The following is a 22,378-nucleotide window of genomic DNA, read 5'->3' on the forward strand; positions in this document are numbered from 1 at the left end:
ATAGTTGTCAAATGTCTTTGTCAGTCCGATGTTTAAAAGAGCGTGCCACCTGGTGGTCATGTGTAATATGACAGACTGCTGTCTGCCAGACTGACAGGCGAGAGTAGAAAAAAAAAATATGGGCTGTAATCTACACTCTTCCATATTGCTTGCCTCTGTTGCGTCGTTCATTTTTATGACAACAACTCAAGCCAACATGAAAGGAGTCAGCTGAGAGTGAAGACGTTAAGACGTAACGCAGCACATCACCACAGTCAAGGTTAAACTAAAACAAAGCACACAGACGTACACAGCAAAGAGCACATACAGGATTGTACTGAGGCATACACAACCGCACAGAGCTGAAACTATTCTGAACACGTTTCAGCATTCAATGTCTGTAACGCCAGCCTCACAAAGGTTTAGCTCTGCTAATAGTTGGGAAAGAAAGGTAGCATGACAGTGCAACATGAACTGCTTACACACAACTGTAAAGCCTGCAGTATGAACCGTGAAGTATGAAACACGGGAATGTTTCACTGTTTCAAACTATTCTTTTAGAGATTTCTACAGTTCTGTGGTTTATTCTTTGAATCACACAGGAACGTTAGTTGCATCTTTCGGAACTGAAGGTGTATTCATGCAAAGCCAACGGCACATTATTTCATGCCTAAGAGACTTTTACTGCGGCAATCTATTCTCATAGCAGAGCCTCGGCAAGATGTTCGCTCGGTAATAAATCAGGGATTATCAGCATCTTAATGAAGATCCTCATTGATGCATCATTAACACGGTAGAACAAAGATGTGCCAATGCTGATGCTAATATGTCACTTGGGAAACGAATGAATGGTGAAGAAAAGCCGTCCAGTTGGTGATATTTTATTAAGCCTTTAGCAGGTTTACGGCTTCTGGCTTGGGTAAAATCAGCAGCATGAAGACAATGCTACCAAGTAAACCAACTGGGTCATGATTGCGAGGGACTTACTACACACATTTGCTACATCCCCTTGGAATAACTCTTAAATGCAAATGATTGAAAAGTCACTTACTCTGTTTGTAATTAATTATGTTCATCAGTCTTTATGTATCTCTCTATGAAGTTACACTTCAGAGCTTTTAAAGAACGCAGGTAACATATCATGGGCTGAATGGGTTTTTTGAGGAAGCCCCCACAAACCCACCCCCTCCAAGTGCAAAATTTATTTTCAGAGTTTTGATTGTCTCCTGTCATGGAATTGTCTAAATAAACTACATTAGACAGTCAGTATATACTGTATTCACTCAGCATTGTATTTTTCTGTCAGTACTATACAAATGGCTCAAAATCCACTGGAATAAATACCATTTTACCCCAAAAACTAGAAAGAATTTGGTCGATAATCCATCAGTTTTCCTTCTGACAGACCTGACTCTTCAAGGCTGTCAGACTATGGAGATAAGAACAGTGAGGGACTCTGTGTGTTTGCATTGTGTGTTTGTGTCCCTGTCGATTGCTTCAGATTCTGAAATATGATTTAAAGGAATTCCTGCAGAGGATCTGCTCTGGTACAGTTTATTAAGCCTGCAGATTTTAGATTTAATCTCTCATATGCCAATGGCCAGCTTGATAAAAAGATGCATCTTATCACTCGTTTGTCACGGGTGCCGTGGCTACAAGCCAGCGAGAGCTCGTCTCTACCATTGAGGTGGAATCACAAGGGCCGCCAACGCTCGGCCACCTCGAGGCAATTAATAAAGCCGCTGATAGGATAAACAGATTCCTCTGGCGAGTTCGGATCTGTACATCACTCAGTCTGAGTAGCAAGAGGAAGCATGAGCGGCAATAAGCAAGCTGCTGGACACCTGCCGCCCGGGCTCTTAGAAATGCTCGCTGACTCAGGGAGACGAATCCGTCCGGGTGCAGAAAGATGAGACACCACCCTTGCCCTCCACCGGTTGGTGAAGGGGTGAGGGCGGAAAGCCGCTGTCCATCTTTCCACACCCGGCAGGAAGTGTCTGCCGGAGCCAGCTGGCCAGGTGCGTCCAGGTGTGTGGCAGCTCGGCAGTACGGTGCCAGCACTTACGGTCTCTCCGCGCTGGCCTGGGTGACCTGGCAACCCATCCTTTCCAGGTGGTCCCTACAGCCGTGAGGAACGACAAAGACAGACAGTACACATGCTGTGAGATAAAACTTTCAAAACTTCTACTGACATCTGCCAAAATCCAAAATAATAAGCTGGTGAAATCCTACAGAAAATGGATTCTATCAATAAATAGTCTGGCCCAAATGAGACTATGACTATAAAAAGGTAGTATAAAATATGTTTAAGTAGCTTTATCAAGGGCAAGAAAAGAACAAAGTGCACTTGCCCTGTACATAATTTGCAACCTTTAACACACCCACTGGCCAACAGTACAAACTGAAACAGCAATACACTATCGGTTTAATATTTCAGGAAAAAAGCACTGCCCTTTGGTTGCCATGCAGAAATGAGGGTACTCACAGGGGGACCCTTTGGTCCTGGGAAACCCACGGGGCCCTGGGGTCCTTGAGGTCCCTGAGAAACACGAGAGAAAAGTCTCAGTCACTGAGAAGAGGGGGGTCTTCTATTGGAGGTATAAGAGGTCCTTCTAGCACTGAAGAAGCAGCTTCCACATGGCTCCCATATCACATGCTGTTATTATCAGTCAAGGTGAATGCCAGAACAGGAAACTGGATTGGGAGTAAAGTGTGACTTGCAGACAGAAGACTTGCTGTTTATGCAACAAACAGCTCTTGGAAACAGATTGGAATGCACAAGATATTTATATTTTTAATTAGACTCTCATTTTCATGCAAAAATATTTGTATTTTATTTTAGCGCAAGAACTAAATAAAGAAAAAGAAAAGCACTCAAGCTAAATATACTGTGAACACAGATACACAGAAAGGATTGCAAGTTCCTCATATTTACAATACCCTGCATACCAGCTTGCCCTGTTCACTGATGAACCACATGCTATATTATTTAGCCCACAGGGACTTCAGTCATAGATGGTCTTCAGAAAATAAATATGAGAGTGAGGCGGAAATAAACTCAGCTGCCTGAATTGGCTTACGTGACTAATTTGGCTCCTTGTATTGTATGAGACCCTCTGCTATCCACCTCATAATCCCAAGGGACTGCCAGTTGTGTTGCTTTCATTTGTTTGAAGAAGAACACAGAGTATGAATCCCATATCTCATCTCAGTGCTTATGCGTTTATGGTCACTATCCCTACAGCTCTGGGACATGAATTTTGTTTCCTTCATCAAAGTCAGAAACATAGGATAGTAAAAATGATTAGCCCACAGAGCTAATGCTTTCCAGAATATTTTGTTTAAAATACGTCCTCCATGGATTTTATACTAGGATTTATTTAAAATGACTTGATTCTCCCTAGGAAACACCTACCTCCCATCTGCAATATTTGATTGTATTCTATAGTTTTGAAAAGCAGGAAATCAAACTTCAGGTAACGGAAAAGACTAATTACTTACAGGGATTTGGAAAGTCACAAAAATATTAAGAGTCGCTTCAAACTATAAGGACTAAAAATAAAATACAGTAACAAATGAGAATAAATTGAGTAAGCATAAGGTGAAAAAAGGGAATGTTTAGACAGGGAACATTGATTTTGGCTTGACCTGCACACAATGCTCAGATTGGCTCTAAATGCTCTTTTCAACATCTCGTAGAAATGAATCCATAATGAATTGCAAAAGCGAACAAAGACCTGAGATGGACTTTTCAGCTCTCACGGAACAGTAGCTGATTACAAACTGTTCCAAACAACTGACTCAAAGGCTGGTATGTGTGGCAGAGGTAAAGGACTGGAAGGGGTGACAGACTGTCAAAGGCAGTTTCTGAGCCAGAGTGATTTCACTCCACATTGGGTTGTGATGGGAGAGCTTGTCTTGGCGCAGACTGTTGAACTTACTCTTTCACCAGGCGGGCCAGGAGGACCATCATTGCCCGCAGTGCCCTGTCCAAACACACAACAGGAGAGGCAGGTCAGATCCACTGTGCCAATAACTTCACACAACTGCTACACATGTAACCAAAGCATTCAGATTGTTGGGCAGGACAGGAAGATGAGTTACCTTCGGGCCTGGTTTTCCAGTTGGACCTCTTGCACCCCGGGCACCACGTGGACCCTAGGAAGTCAAGGAAACAAACAGCTTAGAGCCTATAAGACATGAGGGTGAGAATGAAGAACATAGTAATCCAGGAAGCGACTGAGTACTGTAATGATAAAAGTAAAATGTGTGTGAACAGTAATACGCATGAAAGTGAAGTGTGAACAGTATTACTGGTGAAACGGAAGTGAGTGTGAACAGTATTATGGGTTGAAGTGAAGTGTGAAAGGCATTATGGGTGAAAGTGGAGTTGAACGGTATTATGGGTAAAAGTGAAATGAGTGTGAATGGTATTATGGGTGAAAGTGAAGTGGAGTGTGAACGGTATTATGCATGAAAGTGAAATGTGTGTGAACAGTATTATGGGTGAAAGTGAAGTGAGTGTGTACATTATTATGGCTGAAAGTGAAGTGAGTGTGAACGGCATTATGGGTGAAATTAATGAGTACTGTATTGGAGAACGTACCGTTGGACCTCTTTGCCCCCTTGGACCGGGTTTGCCTGCCACACCCTTTCAAAACAAAACAACAACAAAAAAAAATCACCGTTAGAAAGACAGCACAAAGTTCAATCAGGATGGAACATTTGCAGCCCTGTTGTTGAAAGTTTCAACAGAACGTTAATTACAGAAAAATGCCAAATAAATGTCTGTTTCTAAAAACCAATACCTGCAATACCTGAACTTTAACTGAACATGAGATGTTACGTTCCAATCTGATACGTGTCCAGATAACAAATGGCTTGCGCCAGGAGCTTTCAAAAATCTATAAAAGACAACAATGGGCATTCCACAAAAATAAAAAGAGACCCTCTCTGGGGCATGAGAGACTGAAATGACTGGCAGAGCGAGACGACTCATTCCGCAGAGGACCATGGGATAATGGGATACAGGTCGGCACTCTGACCTCCGTGTATTACATCTGCTGCTTGGCTACAGAATAGCTGATCACACTGACATTTTCTCCGGTACATTCCCCATTATTCCTCCCCCACCCCACCCCATCTTGTTTCCTTGGGGGAAGCGTACGCTCAAAGGCCTGATATTTGGACCAAACGCTTGATGGAGTGTAGGACAAGATTCATACATTTGACATTTTGGATATGAATAATCCATGGAAGCTTAGCATCATGGTACAAATGTCCAACTTCTCTTTCCCTGATCCCCCTAAGCCAATGTTGTCACCTCTTTGGATAAAGAAATCTCATTTCCCACCTAACATAGCTGTCAAGTGTCTTTATAGCCATTCTAAGGTAAGTGATTGAATGTTACTACACACCCCCCACCCCCCCCCCATAAAAAAATAAAAATAAATAAAATATAACCAAATGTCTTCCAGCTATGACTGTTCAGGATATGTTTACCATACACACTCAGGAAAAAAGGTCTGAAAAAGAGCTTATAAAGGTTCAAATGCTGTCACTGGGGTGGTACCCTATAGGTACATAAACTGGTATCCCTAGCCAGCAATACATTACAACATTATACCGTAGGGTACACTGTGGATATGTGTTCCTAAAAGAACAAAAATGTGCCTCCACTGCACCTCTATTTCTGAAAATGTAATAATAATCAGAAAATGCCAGCATTGACATTTATTTAGGAAACAATGTGAAAAACACTGATTATAATTTCAAATGCATTAGCATGTGGAAATACTGTAGCAATATTAAGTTCTGGGGTATCAGGGACAAAACCTTAAAACACCAGTGAGTATGTGAGTCTTACAGAAATTTCTATACATGAAAATATGAAAATTTCTAATTATGTTTCAACTCAGGAACAGATTTAAAAAAATCTGTAATCAACAGACTCACATCTTTGAGAGAGTATAAATTACTAAGGCTGAATAATGAAAAGAAATAATTGTAGATGCAATGTTCTCAGCATCAATTTTTACATAGATTTGCGGTTATTTTTGTGCCATTCTTTTTGTAAAACGGTTCAATTTACGATCGTTAATAAGGCCTGCCTGTTATAAGGCCAGGCATGATACAAAGGGAACAATCAGTCTTACCCTGGCTCCTTTCTCGCCGTTGGCTCCAGGGAATCCGGGGAAACCAGTCGAACCCTACGGATCGAAGATATGAGAAGGAGGGGAGGGGTTAGCGCCACTCATTAACCTGAAATGATTCACCAAGTTTTACTTTCTCTGTTACTCCGAAGTCGCATGAGGGTAGAGGGAACCCTGAATCTACTGCTCATTGTCCAACCCACTGCAGTCTCCCAAGAATAGCCATGATTTTAAATGACTTTGAGTTGCTAGATACATAATGAAAGATCCGCTACTGTTTCACAACCCTGAATTCTAAGATTGCAATGCCAATGTTTGCCCATTTGCTCATGTTTTTTTAAAATTCTTATCTTTTTAAAATAAATTTGGTGCCAAACGTAAGGCACAACTCCCACCCTAATTTGGAATGTTCAACTATTTACAACCACAGCCACGCTTATGCGTGAACCCCACTGTTGATTCGAGAGAGTGTAGAGATCCGTGGTTCTCCTCCAAAACACGTGGTGTCACCAGTCTGCTTGTTTTCACACAGCAGACTATAGCCAAGCTCACATAGAGTGGAGTCGGAGGAAGTGTGGCTTTAAAATACAGTCCTCGTGTACTCGATCGACCAGCAGAGGTCACTAGTTTGCAGTGAAACGCAGACCATCTAACTGACTGAACACTCCCTAGCGCAACGCAACTGCTAATTGCACCTTGCCCTATTACTGGCCACAGTAGGCACTGGCATGGTTGGGATTCACTCCGAGACCACGGGGCTCATCCATGCACCACAGTGTGCTACCTTAACAGAATGAGCCACCCAGCAGCCTCCACCACAGACCATGTTTAAAAATATATAATAAAAATAGCTGCCCCATTAAGATACAAATTTGTGTTTAGGGAAATAAAAAATATTATATAAAAGATATAGATAGGCAATATTTTCATATTTACTGAAACAAAAAACCCTTGGAAATCACAGAGTAACACAATCTGCCAGTTGATATAAATGAACAAACACACAGGAAAATATACATGCGATGTGCTAACCTAATCACGGCTCTGTGGTGAAGAGTATTAAAAACAGCTTACCCATGTGGTTTCTTCCAGGCAACATCGTAAGCATTGAAATAATGATCAGAGCAGTGTTTTATATTTTAATAATAAAGCAATGCTTCCATGGTACTCTAAAAAGAGGGATTGGGACTGGATGAACCAGTCATTAACAGAAAAGGTCTCATAATGAAGTCACTTAATCATTTTATACTTCAGCACTCTGGTCTTATGACCTTCACCACCCTAGAAAAAGCCCTAGGCTACTATCAACACACTTAGTTCATAAAATCTCTGTTTTGGCACCTTATTTCCAAAACAGAGATTAAAACATTTCCAATTCACAGTCAGGCAAATGAATATATATGCATCCATCCATTCAACCAATGCAAGCTAGTGAGTGACATTTTTTAATAAGACACCAATTATAGTTAATGTAAAGAAGAGTAAAATGAGAAAGTGGTAACGGTGATGACTCCATTACAACATATGGATTCTGGACCTTGTGCCACAGACCATGCACTGTCCTTGGCAAGGGGCTCTGAGGGGGCACTACCACACTTTACGCTGTGAGTTGTGCCTCCCAGCTATAGCATCTGATTCTCACTCTTTAAATACTTAATCAAGCATTCTGCACTCACACATTTCTACACACAGGCAGATAAAAGCGAGCTGGAGCGCCAAAGCCTGAAAGAGCGAAATATATTCATGTTTAGGAGCGACTCTTCTGTTCTTGCCTCTCCTTTCAGGCTGCAGAAGGCTAGGCTGACAGAGAACGTGACCCATGGCGAGTGCCTTTGGAGATGAAAAACCACGCAGGCCTCAAAGATGAGAGGCTGCCTGTTCTAACAGTCAGCGCTACGCCCTGCTCCCAGCATGACTCGCATCGGCAAAAAAGAAAGACACAATCCTTCTTCCACCGCCTCGCACTGCCCTGCCAGTTCTGGATAATAAGCGTGTCGCACCATGAATTATTTATCCAGGAGACGGAGCTCTAAATATTCATATCCGACTTGTTCCGGTTCATGGAGAGGTTTGGGCGTTGTGCTATGAGCCGTCCCAGACACACTCCCTAGTGCATCAACGTACCTTCGGTCCTTGTCTTCCTGGGTAGCCAGGTAACCCCGGTACGCCCAGTTTTCCCTAAAATGAACAAACACAATATTATTTACCTACTTACTAAAACTGGAGTTTTACTTCAATTGTCCAGCCCATTAGATTTTTCTTATGATTAGAAAACAAAACAAGTGACCCAAAATGTAGATGTGTTGCAGAACTCTCCTCTGAACAGCCTGGACATTAAGCACGTAAACTGCACCTTCATCGTTAAGACACGACAAAGGTGGAAGATGATGTTGGGCAAGGAGAGCCTTGCTGTGTGTTGAAACGCACCTTCTCCCCAGATGGGCCCAGGGGTCCAGACTCTCCATTGGGGCCGGACCGACCCTTTGGTCCCTCGGGCCCATCTTCTCCTCTTGGTCCAAGGATGCCATTCTCACCCTGAAAAGGCACATCAAGCTCACTGAAAACTGTACATGGGCGAGGGGCGGGGGGGGGGGAAGGGTTCAAATTTGCTGCGATTGCTATTTGGTTGTCTTCCCTTACCCTGTCGCCTTTGAGACCCATGTCACCCTTGAAACCAGGGAAACCATCTTCACCCTGAAATCAAAATAAAACAAGAATTTCTACCAAGGCTACCACAGACATATGAATTTCATATCGGAAGTTGTACAGCAGCATGTCCGTATCTAGTACTACATGGCTGTTACTGTATAATTTGGCTACAATTAAAAAAAAAGAAATTATTTTTTGTTATACATGACTGGGATGGTTCAGCTCCAGATATGCGCTGCTATGGGACAAAAATTCACTACAAATCACACAAATAGTTCACATCAATGTATCTGTATTTCAATGTCTTAACCGTGGTGAAAGGACTGCAAACAAGTATACTGACACAGAATTCAACATTTTGAACGAATCATAATGAATTAGTTAGTCTTTCCATCTTAACATATTTAACCTGAAATAAAATCAGCTAATTATGTTCAAGTCAATCATATGTTGTAAAATATCTTGGAGGTAGTACAGTACATTCTGGGTTGAAGAAGTTTCATTGTAATTAGAAGTCTGACAGAATCATTAGTTTCTGTATGTTAAATTAATGCATGCTAAAACAGCTGACTCAGTCATTTTTGAAAGATTTGTAAAGGTCACTGCAGGTGAACTCATGGAGTCTGATGTATGCAACAGACCCTCACCATAAATGAGTCACACTACTGACACCTGCTGACCATACTACTGTACTGCAAAACACCCACTCCCGCGGCACAGGCAAAGGTGGCTTTATGTGGTTATTGATTTACACTCAGGACATGGCCTGCATTTCAATTGTACTCCAGTTCAAATCCGATAAATCTTTACCACCCGAACAGGAACTGCCATATAGTCTTCTCAATAGCTCAATGCTTCAACACTGTTCATTTTCACAGCATTTTACAAAGCAACAGTACCTAGGGACATTCAAAACATATTTCTATAATGCAAAAATAGAAATGCAGTAGACAAAAATAATGCATAAATAAAATAACACCAGGAGTAACCTGGGGCTATAATCAACAGCACATAGGCATGATTCAAGGAATTTTGTCTTTGTGGAGGTTCCTGTTAGAATTCTGCTCTCTGACTGTGCCTTACACTACATTCCTTCCTGCCTCCCTGCATCTTCATACATTCTGCATTGATGTTTATCCTGACACATCTACAACAGCCATAACATGCAATATTCACGGTGTACCACCACCTTCAGTTAGGGAAACATGTTAATCATAATGCATAACCCCTTTCTGGAGAAGGAGATATTTTATTCTGTGAAGAAATGTATGACCTCACTTAAATGTCCTGCCAGCCAGAAGAAAAAAAATGATCCATGCATTTTCACTATGGTAAAACGGTACGTGGAAAAAAACAGAGTTATTCCTCTCTATGGAAACACCTAACAACAACTATGGGAATGCATCAATGGTAAGAAATAGAATGTACCATGCACATTGTACTCTTATCATAGATAAATTATTCCTGAATGTTTTGGGACAGTGTCTCTTCTGCCATGTTGACAGAGTAATGTCAGGTATTGTATGATGGAAATGCATGTGAAGCAGCAGGAATCCATCATTTTGAGCTGTGCCTGGGGATGTGCCTGAGGGCATAGCGTGACTGCGCTCAGATCTGGGCTTTGAGGGGCAAAATTCTGCAGCTGTCAGGGCTTCTCTGGGGCAAGGACAGCGGCTGAGCCCCTCCAGTAAAACAGCTCACGCGGCCGATTTAGTGATCGAGAATGGAACAGAACGGACTGAAAAGCAGACAGCGGCCATCGCTCTGGGACAGGGGAAATGGGTGACCCTGGATCTACTGGAAAAGCCTCACTGTTTTAAAGAAAACTCTGAGCAAGTGTCATAAATCAGATAAGATCGAAATCATATCAGTTTGTTGTGGAGAACTGTAAATGCACAAGCACAAAGATACTAATTATTCATCAGTATTCTCTGTGACCTTCCAGTTTCATCTTGTAATCCAAGGATCAGTACAGTTCTGGTTAATAGTGACAGCAAAACCTGGGTTAAACAAATTCTGTGCAAATCTGAAAGACTGAGCAAGACACTGAAAAAGAATAACACCATACAAAATAATTCTCAGGAGCACCTGTGACTTTGGTATGTGACCTATTAACTTGAAGATAGGGAAAGCTGTAAAGTTCTGTGGGACATGTTTTAGGGATAACTAGCTACATTTGAGACTGGAGCGAACTTATGCGATGGAAGCAGACAAACAGAAAAGTCTGGCTCTGGGAAAAGGGTCATCATGAGGGCATAGAGGGCATGGTACCCATCGGCCGGGTTCTCCACATGAGAAGTTGGTTTCCTACAATTTCCCTGCAATACACTGATGTCCAGCTCAGAGGGTGCACTGGTTTCCCTGACGAACTCACGTAACAGAAACCAAGACTGACTTTGGGTTATACAACAGGGCCCTAACACAGTCTTTATTAATTTAAAGTGCACTCATAACTGCACACAATAGTCCCTCAACAAATCAAAACTTTATTTCAAGAATGGTGTCAGGAAAATACAATATGGCTCTGTACTGTAGGTGTCAAATATTACTGCAGAGACTTTCACATGAGTGTGGCTCCGACCTGTCCACAACCGGTAACTCACTTTGTCTGTTAGAGATGGAGGTACTGTATATATTTGTTGGTTTTAGTTCTCAGGGGTTTTACGAACACAGGCCCTCTTATCATGGCCATACTGAAATTACCTTCCTGTTTGCTGATGCGGGGGGGGGGGGGGGGGGGGGGGGGGGGGGGGTTGATAGTTGGGGAACTTGTACTTCTATGCAGTGCTTCTGAACTTCCTCGCTTCAACCGAGGATAATAAAGACAAGGAATCAATTTCCTCTCCGGATAGTGTCAAACTGCTCGAAGCGGCGCATTCTTTCATTATAATGTAGCACAGATCATTTAAACCTAATTGACTGGAGCTGCTTCAATTTGGACTCAAAGCAAATACTCTTCCTGTCTGTTCTCATTATCTAATAATTTTATATATCTACTCTGCACAATCTCTATGAGACATGCTCTCTGCAATAAAAATGATGAGACTCAGTGTGTCCTTACCTTCTCCCCTTTGCCGCCCTTAAGCCCACGGACTCCATCGGCGCCCTGTTTGAGAAAGACCGCAGAGAGACCCATGAGTCACACGAGTGAATACTCAGAGTACGATGCCAACTCCAGTGATGAGAGCATCAAAGTGGCCTCACCTTCACACCGCGGGGGCCTGGATAACCGATGGGCCCCTGAGGACCGGGCTGACCCTGGAAATGCAAGCGACCGAGTCATTAGAGGGTTTCAGAGCCAGAGTCTCCTCTCAGAAAGATGAAGGCACTTTCAAGCCTTTTAGTGTCTGTGAGTCTGAGCCTGAGAACTCATACAATCATCACATCGGGCATTTCAGGGCAGATAAAAAATATGAGAGAGGAGAGATCATTTTCTTCAAGGCAAGACTGGCTGCAGTTATTCACAGAGGCTTGTGTCATTAAAGCTTACTCGTATGCAGTATAAAAGCCCAGATCTGCAAGTTTTTATAACACTGGAAAAGTAGAAAGGACTTACTAATGCACCCTTCTCCCCAGGAGGACCCTCTTTGCCAGGATGGCCCTGTCAAGACATTAGTACACATAAAAACACAGAAACTAAATGGATATAACTATTTGAATGCCCCATACAGTAAAAATCTGTTTCAATGCATCAACATGTGAAATTGAATGGCCCCTCTGTACACTGGATAAAATGCTTTTATTTGCTGATAATTAGCCTCATGTGGAGGACATAATTTCACTATCAAAAATGGTAGACAGTGTTTTCCATATGGAATTGAAAAGCAATGGAGGAATTAGAAAATGGCTGCCTGACCACAGGGAAGTGCAGTTTTGGCAGTTTAATTTGCCCCTTCCCCTGCTCACAGAAGCAGAGGTCAGAGCTGCTGCCACTCCCCCGTCAGGCAGCATGGGCAATGTCAGACGCAGTCCTGGCAGCGATGTGCAAATTCAGGAAGCACCACAGGTGAGGGCTTTCAATTGAGTCTACAAACAGACCTGCATACATAACCACTGTGTATGAACGTGTACACGTTTTACGGGACCGTTTAACAAGGACACTTGACAGATGAGATTGACAGATGCAGTTGGGCGGTAATAGATTTTCCACTGACAGAATTGCGGACATGCTTGGGTGGAATAATCCAGAAGGTGAACTGTGCCGTGAAAAGCCCTGCTTTTCCGCTGTCGAGTGTATTGGTTGACTGAAGCTTGCTTGAGGCCCTGCGGTTTTTACGCATTTCACTCACACACCTGGCCGTTCAGTCTTAGGAAGTTGTCACCTGTGGCGCATTGTAAATCACCCCCACCTGCAGAGTCTCACAAACCTCACTGAGCACAGAGGAGAGGCCCACTGCGCATGCAGACTAGGGAGTGTACTGTACAGTGCACTTGGTAAAGGGGATTGCAGTACTTTGTAGCGTGACAAAGCAATCAGGCTTAGGTGGAATAACTGTATTTTATTTTACTATTCTTTTTCATTTATTATTTATATGTTTTTTATGTTATTATGTTTTTTTTTTAAATTGCATTTTGTAATTTTGCAATTGTTTCCTGCCTCTTGCACAATGCATGCTGGGATAGGCTCCAGCAGCCCCTGTAACCCTGCCCAGGATAATAAGGTATAAATAGTGAATGGATGGATGTATTGATTGTGTTTTGTAATCTTGCCACTATTATAAATGAAGGCTTTTTCCCTCATCTTCTGAGAATTAAATAAAGGTTGATTGATCGATTGATTGATTGATTGATTGATTGATAGAATGTCCACAGGGACTGGTTTATACTGCATTGCAATGAAGGATAGTAATACAAAAATTCTGAAAGATTTATGGCCTAGGTAAGCCAGGCAAACAAGCTGAATGAAATGGTTGAGGCTAAATGTATCTCCTTAGCGGTTAACTATTTCACCAGTTGCGGAAGTAGCTTTCCTTTTTTCAAAAGCATCTCCTTTACCGACATTGTGGATAAGAGGTACTTTGTTTGAATTAACAGTCGACATTACCACAGAGTACATAAATGAAGTGTAATGCCCAAGCGTTGCAGTGCGAAGGAAATAACGGAAGGGCGAACAGACTCACAGGAGGTCCGTCTGAGCCAGGCAGTCCAGCCAACCCCGTTCGGCCTGAGGGTCCCTGCAAACAAAGGAAAGCAAAATGGCTCCGTTTAAATGTCAGAGCCCAGGGTGACATTTCTAACGCAGGAGCGACTGAAAGCTGAACTTTTCTCTGAGGGACAGCACATCTCCTCTCAACTGTGTCTGGACTGACTTCACTGTCCTTCAGTGGCAATGAATAAAAATTGTCTTGTATGTTTTCAAATTACCGTGCATCAAGCCATAAATAAATAAATAAAAATACAGAAAGATGCCAGGAATAATTCATAACTAAGACCCACTGAGACTACTAATAACCTTTGCTAAAATTGTTATAATTATTGTACCAAACTTTTTCAAATCCTCTGGTGTCTCTTCACATTGACTCAGAGCAACTTATTCTAAGCAAGTCAAAGTGTTTCAGTGTTATCTGTGTGACTTTTTTTATTATTCTTTTTTCATGCAACTAGTCTATATGTGAATGCATGCATGCATGTGTTTATGTGTCAAAGGGCAGAGCATAGCCTGGACAGAAAAGACCTTTCATGAAGAGAGACTGTTGACAGAGAAATCTCGAGACCAGCAAAACAAAATTCAAGCACTTTAAACTTACTTTTTCACCAGGTGGTCCAATGGGACCTTGGGGACCAGGAAGACCCTGTGTGAATGAAGCAAACAGATGAGTTATGCTTTGTCCTCTCACGACAGGTACCACCAAACGCGGGCGCATGACACGGTTTCAGCACAAGGCGGAGTTTATGCCGCTGGCCGACGCGGCGAGGGTAATAAAGTGACGATTGTCCGCCCCGGCCTGTAATTCCTGGGACGCCCTGGCCCGCGGACGGAAATTTGAGCCGGCTCCCAGGACCAGGTGTGCCCTTCCCCGCCGAAATTCCAGCGGCATGAATGAGGCGCATTCAGCCTCTCTCTTCCCCTGACGCAAACACGGGAGCATTCCCGGCTTGGGGGTGGCGAGGGGGGGGGGGGGGGAAAGGGGCAAAATGGGGACGATTCAACAAGCCCCGAAAAACCAGCGAAGGACATGTGAGGTCGTAACAATACTCAGGAGCTGTGCCGTGAGGGTGGAAATGGGAGTTATCGCAAGGTCGAGGGGGTAAATCGCCCTGGACTAGGCGCCGCTCCATTCCCGATTCTCACCTGAGTGCCGGGGATTCCCTGCTGGCCTGGGGGCCCAGGTTCCCCTTGAGGACCCTGCAGACAGAAAGACAAACTTTCATCTTCTTCCTCTTCATTGCAAAGAAAGTACAACATCATCCCTGTGGGCCGAAGGCCTTTTTATGTTTTTACGTCTTATTTATTTTAAATAAAAAAATAAAATTTTGAGGGAAATTAGAAAATAAATTAAAATGTGGGGTGGTAGAAACCCAGTTAGGCTTATTTAAAAACTGCATCCGAAAAATGTTCAAAGATCTCACAAACAAAAATCCAAAATTCAAAAGCATGATTATCAATATGTAAATGCTTGTCCAGAATCAAAACACGAAAATGAAAACATTTACAATTATCAGCAATCATGATTAGACAAGCAAGATAAACAAACAAGAACAGTACTGTACACTTCTATCGCAAATCTTCTCAACTATTTAGGCAATGCCTTTCTAAGTCCCTTCCTATAGACTGACAAAGACAATGAAGAATTCAGCAAATGCAAATTATCATTCCACAAAGTTCTAGGAGTGTCACATAAGCTGAATAATTTTTGCAGAATCCACATTGGTGATTATATAAGATGTTATGTGTTCAAATGTTTCAGAATTCTTTTATACACCACCTTTTCCAAACTTTTTGAAAACTGGATGGTAGTTTGCAAAGGATCTTGGATCACCTGTTTCAAGTCATAGAATACTTTTTGCCACTTTAAAGTCAGAGGGTATAATGCCATTTTCCACAGATGCCAAAGAAAACCTCCTTAATTAGAGAAGCCTAGATCCCATCATGACCTGCAGCTGCATTTTTAACTCTAGTACAATGCAATTCATCTCTTTGTACTCAGGTCGATAAAAATATCCAACTGATGGAAAACTTCCTTTGGTATAATCTAGTAGATGAACTTTTGTATAAACTATCTTTTTGGCAAGCAATACACCCACATTTGAAGAAAAAATTATTGAACTTACAAGCAGTATCAAAGGGACCAGAGAAAACAGAAGTTGAGGGGAGCAGCGTAGAAGCATTTTTCTGTTGAAGTAGCTGATTAATAATTTCCTATGTAGCTTTGATATTACTCGCAGCGTTCTTAAACTAATCACTAAAGAACTTTTCTTTAGCCTCCCTAAGGAGATGAACGTATTTATTTTTGTAAGATTAAAAGTTTGCACAATTTAAACGTGTTGGAAATTAAATATATCTTTTGTATAGTTTGTTTTTGATTATGAAAGACTTCTGTAGTCCTGCAGAGAACCAAGGATTATTACATTTTTAGCCAAATTCTTCAGAATGGGTAACTAATTAAAAGAATGACTGAAAATCAAACTATGTAAAACTCATAAATACTTAGTAAGCAGTGTCTGCACCACACTCCATATATACCTTTCAAAGGAAACTTTCTCCAACATGCATTATCATTAATTCTAACTGATTGGGTATATTGAATTTTCTGTAAGTGACTGGAGTATTATTACTGTTTTTATTGCTTCCATCTAACAAGACAACCTGAATGAGCAGTGAAGTGAGCAACCACAGGTAAAGACATTTGGCCACTGTTAGCTCCAAGGGCTAACTGAGAGTGGATGTTAAAATGAAAAAATAAATAAATAACATAAATATATTATGTGCATAATCTACAATTATTTTACAAAATAAATAAAACATGTATTACCCTGTGTTATTAATGAAACTGTGTAATGTTAAAAATGCAATGAAATGTAAAATATTTCTGTGTGTGTGTGTGTGTGTGTGTGTATATGTGTCTGTATGTGTCTGTGCGTGCATGCGCATGTGCATGTATGTGTGACTGTGTGTATGCACATGGTTTATAGTTCTGGTGTGTATTGTGCTGATACTTGTTTTGAAGGTGGCCTGCTCCATAAATCCATTGAGTATGATAGAGCAGGTTCCCACTAGCTCCTGTCTCAGCTTTGTGTCTATTGGTAGATGGACATGCCAGTTATTTACACACTAGTCAACCAGGCCATGTTCTCATATGACTAATCTCCAGTGTGATTACGGACCAAACCACAGCTTTTAATGAGTACATGAGTACGTACATACACAAGTTATTCTGCAGAGCGGGGTAGAATACACTTGCTGTTGGGGCACATACCACATTTCTGACCATAGACACTATGCACTTCCGTAGGCTTGTTTTGCATTTAAAAAAAATTGAATAAATCTGTTCGTACCATGTTCCCTTTCGGACCGGGTGGGCCATCGACACCAGCAACACCCTGAGGAAACAGATGGAAGATAAAAGTTTTTTGAGTTCATGATGATACAAAATCATGTGAAATATCACTAAACATAAAAAAGAAATGATGTCTCAATGTGAGAGTACATACAGGCTGTCCAGTAGGCCCGGGAGGTCCTCTAGGTCCCAGAAGCCCTCTTGGACCCTAATTGGCAATGAACAAAAAAGCTCAGTCAACAAGCATATCACAAAAATATTAAACGTGATTAAAAAAAGCATTAGGTAATTAACACGAGAAACTCTGTCAGGTGATGTCACTTGAAAGCAGTTAGATGCTTATGAGGTCACTTAGGAAACCCTGCCCTCTAGTGGTATAATACAAACAGCTCATGATGTAAATGATCTTACGCTTTTGAGGCAAAACTTTTACTTTTAGCACTCTAAAATTGATTGTATTTGTTTAATCCACCCTTTCTTGCTGAGTATAACTAGTGTGAAACTATTCAAAAAATAGAACTGCAATTAATTTAATAATTTGTTACTGAGATAAGAGGGAGCCTGTGTGGAGTTTGCACTCTGGTTTCCTCTCACAGGCCAATGGCATACAGGTCAGGATAGGAGTCTAAATTACCTTTGGGGAATGTGAATGAATGTGTGAATGAACGGTGTGAAGGCCCTGCAATGAACTGGCGACCTGTCCAGGGTGTATTCCTGCCTTTCACTCAATATGTGTGCTGGGATAGGTAAAAACATGCCTCATATGGCATGGAAAACGTAATTTAGCAATAGCAAGAAAGGTAGACCCCCAGCTAATACCAGTGGGTTGCAGCAGAGCAGTTACCAAATGCCAAATCTTAGAACACACAGACTGTGTGGAGACAGTGGACAGTGGAAGCTGTACCACAATGTCCATCTAAACAGGGCAGTAAAAAACTCTTTATATTTAGTTTTTGTTTTTTTGAAACTGATAAAGTGATATGTAAAAAAGTCCTTACGCTTTCTCCCGCCAGTCCCCTTGGTCCAATTTCACCATCCTCCCCCTGTAAGCACATTGAGAAATGTCAGCTTTCCTGAATGGACAGAGCACTCATTGGTTAGGAACAGAGGGGTACTGGGGCACTCACACGTGGACCGTCCTCTCCGGGAGCCCCAACGGGGCCTGCTGGTCCTAGTTCTCCCTGTCAGTAAGACAGCGACAGAGTGAGAGAGAGAGAGAGAGAGAGAGAGAGAGAGAGAGAGAGAGAGAGAGAGGGTGAAAGAGTGAGAGAGAGAAATATGTTATTATCATGGCTACTGGATTGGGTCTACAGTACCAGTGGGTTCATAACCACTATTTATAGCTCCTTTCTGCCTGGTCTTCTGAGCAGTGGCCTGTAATTACCCAGGCCAGGATTAGGAGCTCAGTACTGTAACTGAAAATATCTCCTCTGTGATCTGGGGCCTTGTCCCTCTCCCTCTGCGGCTCAGCCTCCCGATGCACTCTGTGAGGAGCTCCATTTGGTTCCTCTCTTTGAAAGCTTGTTTTAGCACACATTCAGCTGCAATAACCCCGTTGGTCATAATTTTCGAGTGCTTATAGCCTTCCAGTCAAAGTTGAGTGTGTCTCGGCCTAAACTTCCTTAAACCTAATTCAACTTGTATTACGAAAAGTAGCCTCTGTCCCATTAAAATATAAATTCACACAGTTAGCACAAAGTTAATGTAAAAAGGATAAAAAGAAGGGAATACTAAACTAGAGCTGAATGCCATAACCTACAAGGAAAAGGCTGTTGTCATTAAAAGAAGAACCATTTTGTATCCTCATAATGTAATCAGGAATAATCTTCTGGAGTTCAACACGAACAGATATAGGAATGAACAACTACTGCACATGCTGACTTCCTCTCAGTCTCAATATTATGTTTATATTAATCAATTAGAACCACAAAATTACTGTAAGAATAAGACTACTTTCAAACATAGTATTCCTTTAATCTTTTGGATACTGAGTCAACCGCGTTTTAGCAGGATAGTAAGTGTTTAGAAATGTAATCCAATAAATACCAAATTCCATTCTCACAGACAGACTGCACCATTGTTTGGTGAAACTACTAGAATGTATACTTGCTTATTATCCTATTCTCTAGATCCAGATATAATTTGTCAAGTCTTGCAAAATGGGAGACAGAGAAGTCCAATGTTTTGAAAACACATGCTGTGGGCCTGTGTTGGGCCTCATAGCTGTGAAGAATCTGCATGAGCCTGCATGATAGCTCTCAATTTGTAAAAATTAGGGAAATTCTAAAACGCATTTCAAAAATGTAGAATTTGACGGGTGTGAGAATTTTCAAGTGGCAGTGATTCCCTCCTTGTTGACGGCTGTGGCAGGCCACACATGTGCAAGCTTGACCATGTGATTGTTTACCACTACACTGGTCTTTTTTTAAAGTATCTAATGCTGATCAGGAAAGGGCTGGAAAATACCCAAAGCATCAGGCAGGGATTCAATGATCATTTGTCCTTAATTTTGTCTAACAGAAGAAAGATTTAATTTTCTTTACAAACAGTTTGGCAAGTTCAATGATCACTAAAACTACCCCAGTGTCTTGGCCTCAAAATCAGGGCCTTTTGGTGCCCTGCAGACTATGACTGTCTCTACAGAAAAAAGATGCATTCAGTTATTGAGGTGAAGGGTATGTGATCTCCATCTACTTCCTGAACACTGACAACCTTCACCCGTTCTTTCTCTTTCTACCCAAAGCCCTCCTCATCTATTGCTGTGTCTGATAGTTAACACTGACAGAACACCAGAGCAATGCATTTTTTTTGGATAGTCACCCAAAGAAAACGTTTGCGCTACTGTCCGAAACCTTGAAACAGGTTGATACTCACCCTGTGTCCCTTCTCGCCGGGGAGACCAGGAAGTCCATCAAAGCCTCTGTCACCCTGCAAGGGACAAAGATACAGTGTTCTGCTGTGAGCCGTGAGGCTAAAATCCTCTCCCCCCGTCCCCTGACTCATCGGTCACAGGAACCATGAAACCGGCCTTGAATGAGGTACGTGTTCATCTGCGGCGCAATATCGCAGGTGGTCTGACACGTGCCACTGAAGCACACTTTGTTTAGATTTATGGAGGAGCAGAGATGCTACACCTTGGGTCCCGACTCCCCTGGCATTCCCCTGGCGCCGTCAGCTCCTGCCCGGCCCTGTCAGAATCAGTCAAAACACACACAATTGAAAAATACAGCCTACGCAATGTGCTAAACTGCAGTGTGTACGTGAAGTGGCACCAACATTTCTGGATTAGCAGTGTGGGCTTGTGTGTGATTGAAACGCATAAGCAATGGAAAATGTTTATTTCACACTGTAAGCATTACTGTAAGCAGGTGAATTGCAGAGTTCATATTTTGGAGATCCTTCCTGTCACTAAAGCCCTTTAAGTCCTGTCCAAGCTGTGTCTGCCTCATTGGCTGAATGGCTGGTGTAGAGCAAACTGCTGGCTCAAGTAAGAGCGGCCAATTATACACCCGGACGAACAGCTTTATTCAGTAGAGTCCCTGACAGGGCTGCCAGATTTGGCATTTTTAGGCAGATTATTTGGGATGATTTTACACATGTTAAATTGTAAAATGTTTGTTAATGTTTTGTTTCTTCCTTGCTGACTGCTAAGAGGAAATAATCTGCATTTTTAAAGTCTGACTGAAAATATGTAGTCCAGTTATGATATCCTTTGATAATGCCACACGCACACACACATAACCAATGTCTCTCTCACACACACACACAACCAATGTCTCTCTCACACACACACACACACACACACACATACACACCCTCTGTCTCACGCACACACACACACACACACAGAAACGTTAGCTTACCCTTTTTCCTGGTTTTCCTTGCTGACCCTGAGGCCCTTGAATGCCCCTGGGACCCTACGATAGGCAGAGAATCAATCAGCAGTCATAGTGCCACCCTGTCTGCAGGGACTGCCACTGTAGGCTATGAATCCCCTCTTTATTTTGCTCTTGCTGAAAGCTCTGGGGAAATGTATATATTTTGTATGGTTCACTGTCAGTCTGATGATCTAGCAAGGGATGGACAAACAAGTGCCTCAGTGTATGTATATTCTACTAGGGAAATGTAAAGGTGATCTATATAGTGTATACAGTCTCTAACAAGTACACTGACAAATTATTCTAACTAGTTTTAAACCAAAACTAAATAAATAATTGCTTTCATTTATATTAAAAGCTTACTTTAAGCTATGAGTGCTTCTTTCCTTTTAAAATGAAAGTATGCATAAACTACTTTGCACATTAATATTATAATAATAATAATTATTATGTATTTACATTTCATATATATCTCTCCAAATCAGTATTTTTGTTCATAATGCAATTGAAATATTATACTTCTCTTCATTCACTGTACAGACAGTGACTTCGCTGCAAGTGCAGTTTCACATGTATTTCAATGTGGGCGCTGCATTACCTGGCCCTGCTGCTGCTACACTAACCAGCATGTTTCTGAATGTGGGTGATTTTACATTAACTGAACTGTGCTGCATGTCTCTCACCTGAGGCCCAGGATCTCCACTGTCACCTTTAAGACCACCCGGACCAGGAAGGCCCTGAAAGTAACACAAGTCAGACAGAAAAATGAGCTTGGATAAACAGAGTTTCACACACACACACCAGCTTGTGTGGGCTAAGGAAACAAGTCAGAGTGGGTGAGTGAGTAAGTAAGCGGGTGAGTAAGTAGCTGAGTGTATTTTAAAATATGTAATACCAATAAAGCATTTTAATTTGAATTTGTGTGAGTGAGTGAGTGAGTGAGCAAGTGAGTGAGCGAGTTAGTGAGTGATTGAGCGAGTGAGTTCTCTAGTTACAAGACTTCATGTGGTCAGGACAGAAATACAGTACATCAAACTAAACAGTAGGTGGCAATGTTTAGCAGGCCCAGGAGTTACAAACGATAGAGGTTTGTTGACACTAATTAGGGTATTGAACACCCCCTAATTATGTTACATATTTAAAAGTTACTTTTTGCTTCAGAAGAGAAATAAAAAAAGGTAATTTCAGTATTTCTATCAATCAGCACAAACAAAATTGAATC

General features: G+C 41.8%; 1 protein-coding gene across 4 annotated transcripts in view; it reads right to left on the bottom strand.

Annotated features, from left to right (window-relative positions):
- The window catches only part of col11a1a (collagen, type XI, alpha 1a), a 92,572-nt gene that overhangs the window by 33,100 nt on the left and 37,094 nt on the right, over positions 1 to 22,378 (bottom strand). For all 4 annotated transcript variants that reach the window (XM_035412097.1, XM_035412095.1, XM_035412096.1 and 1 more), the window contains 23 exons: positions 21,840 to 21,893; positions 21,142 to 21,195; positions 20,413 to 20,466; positions 20,153 to 20,206; positions 18,406 to 18,459; positions 18,277 to 18,321; positions 17,433 to 17,486; positions 17,277 to 17,321; positions 15,073 to 15,126; positions 14,528 to 14,572; positions 13,901 to 13,954; positions 12,337 to 12,381; positions 11,985 to 12,038; positions 11,842 to 11,886; positions 8,772 to 8,825; positions 8,559 to 8,666; positions 8,256 to 8,309; positions 6,135 to 6,188; positions 4,586 to 4,630; positions 4,084 to 4,137; positions 3,921 to 3,965; positions 2,465 to 2,518; positions 2,045 to 2,098 (listed from right to left, as the gene is read on the bottom strand). In XM_035412097.1, the coding sequence (XP_035267988.1) occupies positions 2,045 to 2,098; positions 2,465 to 2,518; positions 3,921 to 3,965; positions 4,084 to 4,137; positions 4,586 to 4,630; positions 6,135 to 6,188; positions 8,256 to 8,309; positions 8,559 to 8,666; positions 8,772 to 8,825; positions 11,842 to 11,886; positions 11,985 to 12,038; positions 12,337 to 12,381; positions 13,901 to 13,954; positions 14,528 to 14,572; positions 15,073 to 15,126; positions 17,277 to 17,321; positions 17,433 to 17,486; positions 18,277 to 18,321; positions 18,406 to 18,459; positions 20,153 to 20,206; positions 20,413 to 20,466; positions 21,142 to 21,195; positions 21,840 to 21,893 (1,233 nt within the window). The remainder of the gene's footprint in view (positions 1 to 2,044; positions 2,099 to 2,464; positions 2,519 to 3,920; positions 3,966 to 4,083; positions 4,138 to 4,585; positions 4,631 to 6,134; positions 6,189 to 8,255; positions 8,310 to 8,558; positions 8,667 to 8,771; positions 8,826 to 11,841; positions 11,887 to 11,984; positions 12,039 to 12,336; positions 12,382 to 13,900; positions 13,955 to 14,527; positions 14,573 to 15,072; positions 15,127 to 17,276; positions 17,322 to 17,432; positions 17,487 to 18,276; positions 18,322 to 18,405; positions 18,460 to 20,152; positions 20,207 to 20,412; positions 20,467 to 21,141; positions 21,196 to 21,839; positions 21,894 to 22,378) is intronic.

The sequence above is a fragment of the Anguilla anguilla genome, chromosome 4 (genome assembly GCF_013347855.1).
Source record: "Anguilla anguilla isolate fAngAng1 chromosome 4, fAngAng1.pri, whole genome shotgun sequence".
NCBI lineage: Eukaryota > Metazoa > Chordata > Actinopteri > Anguilliformes > Anguillidae > Anguilla > Anguilla anguilla.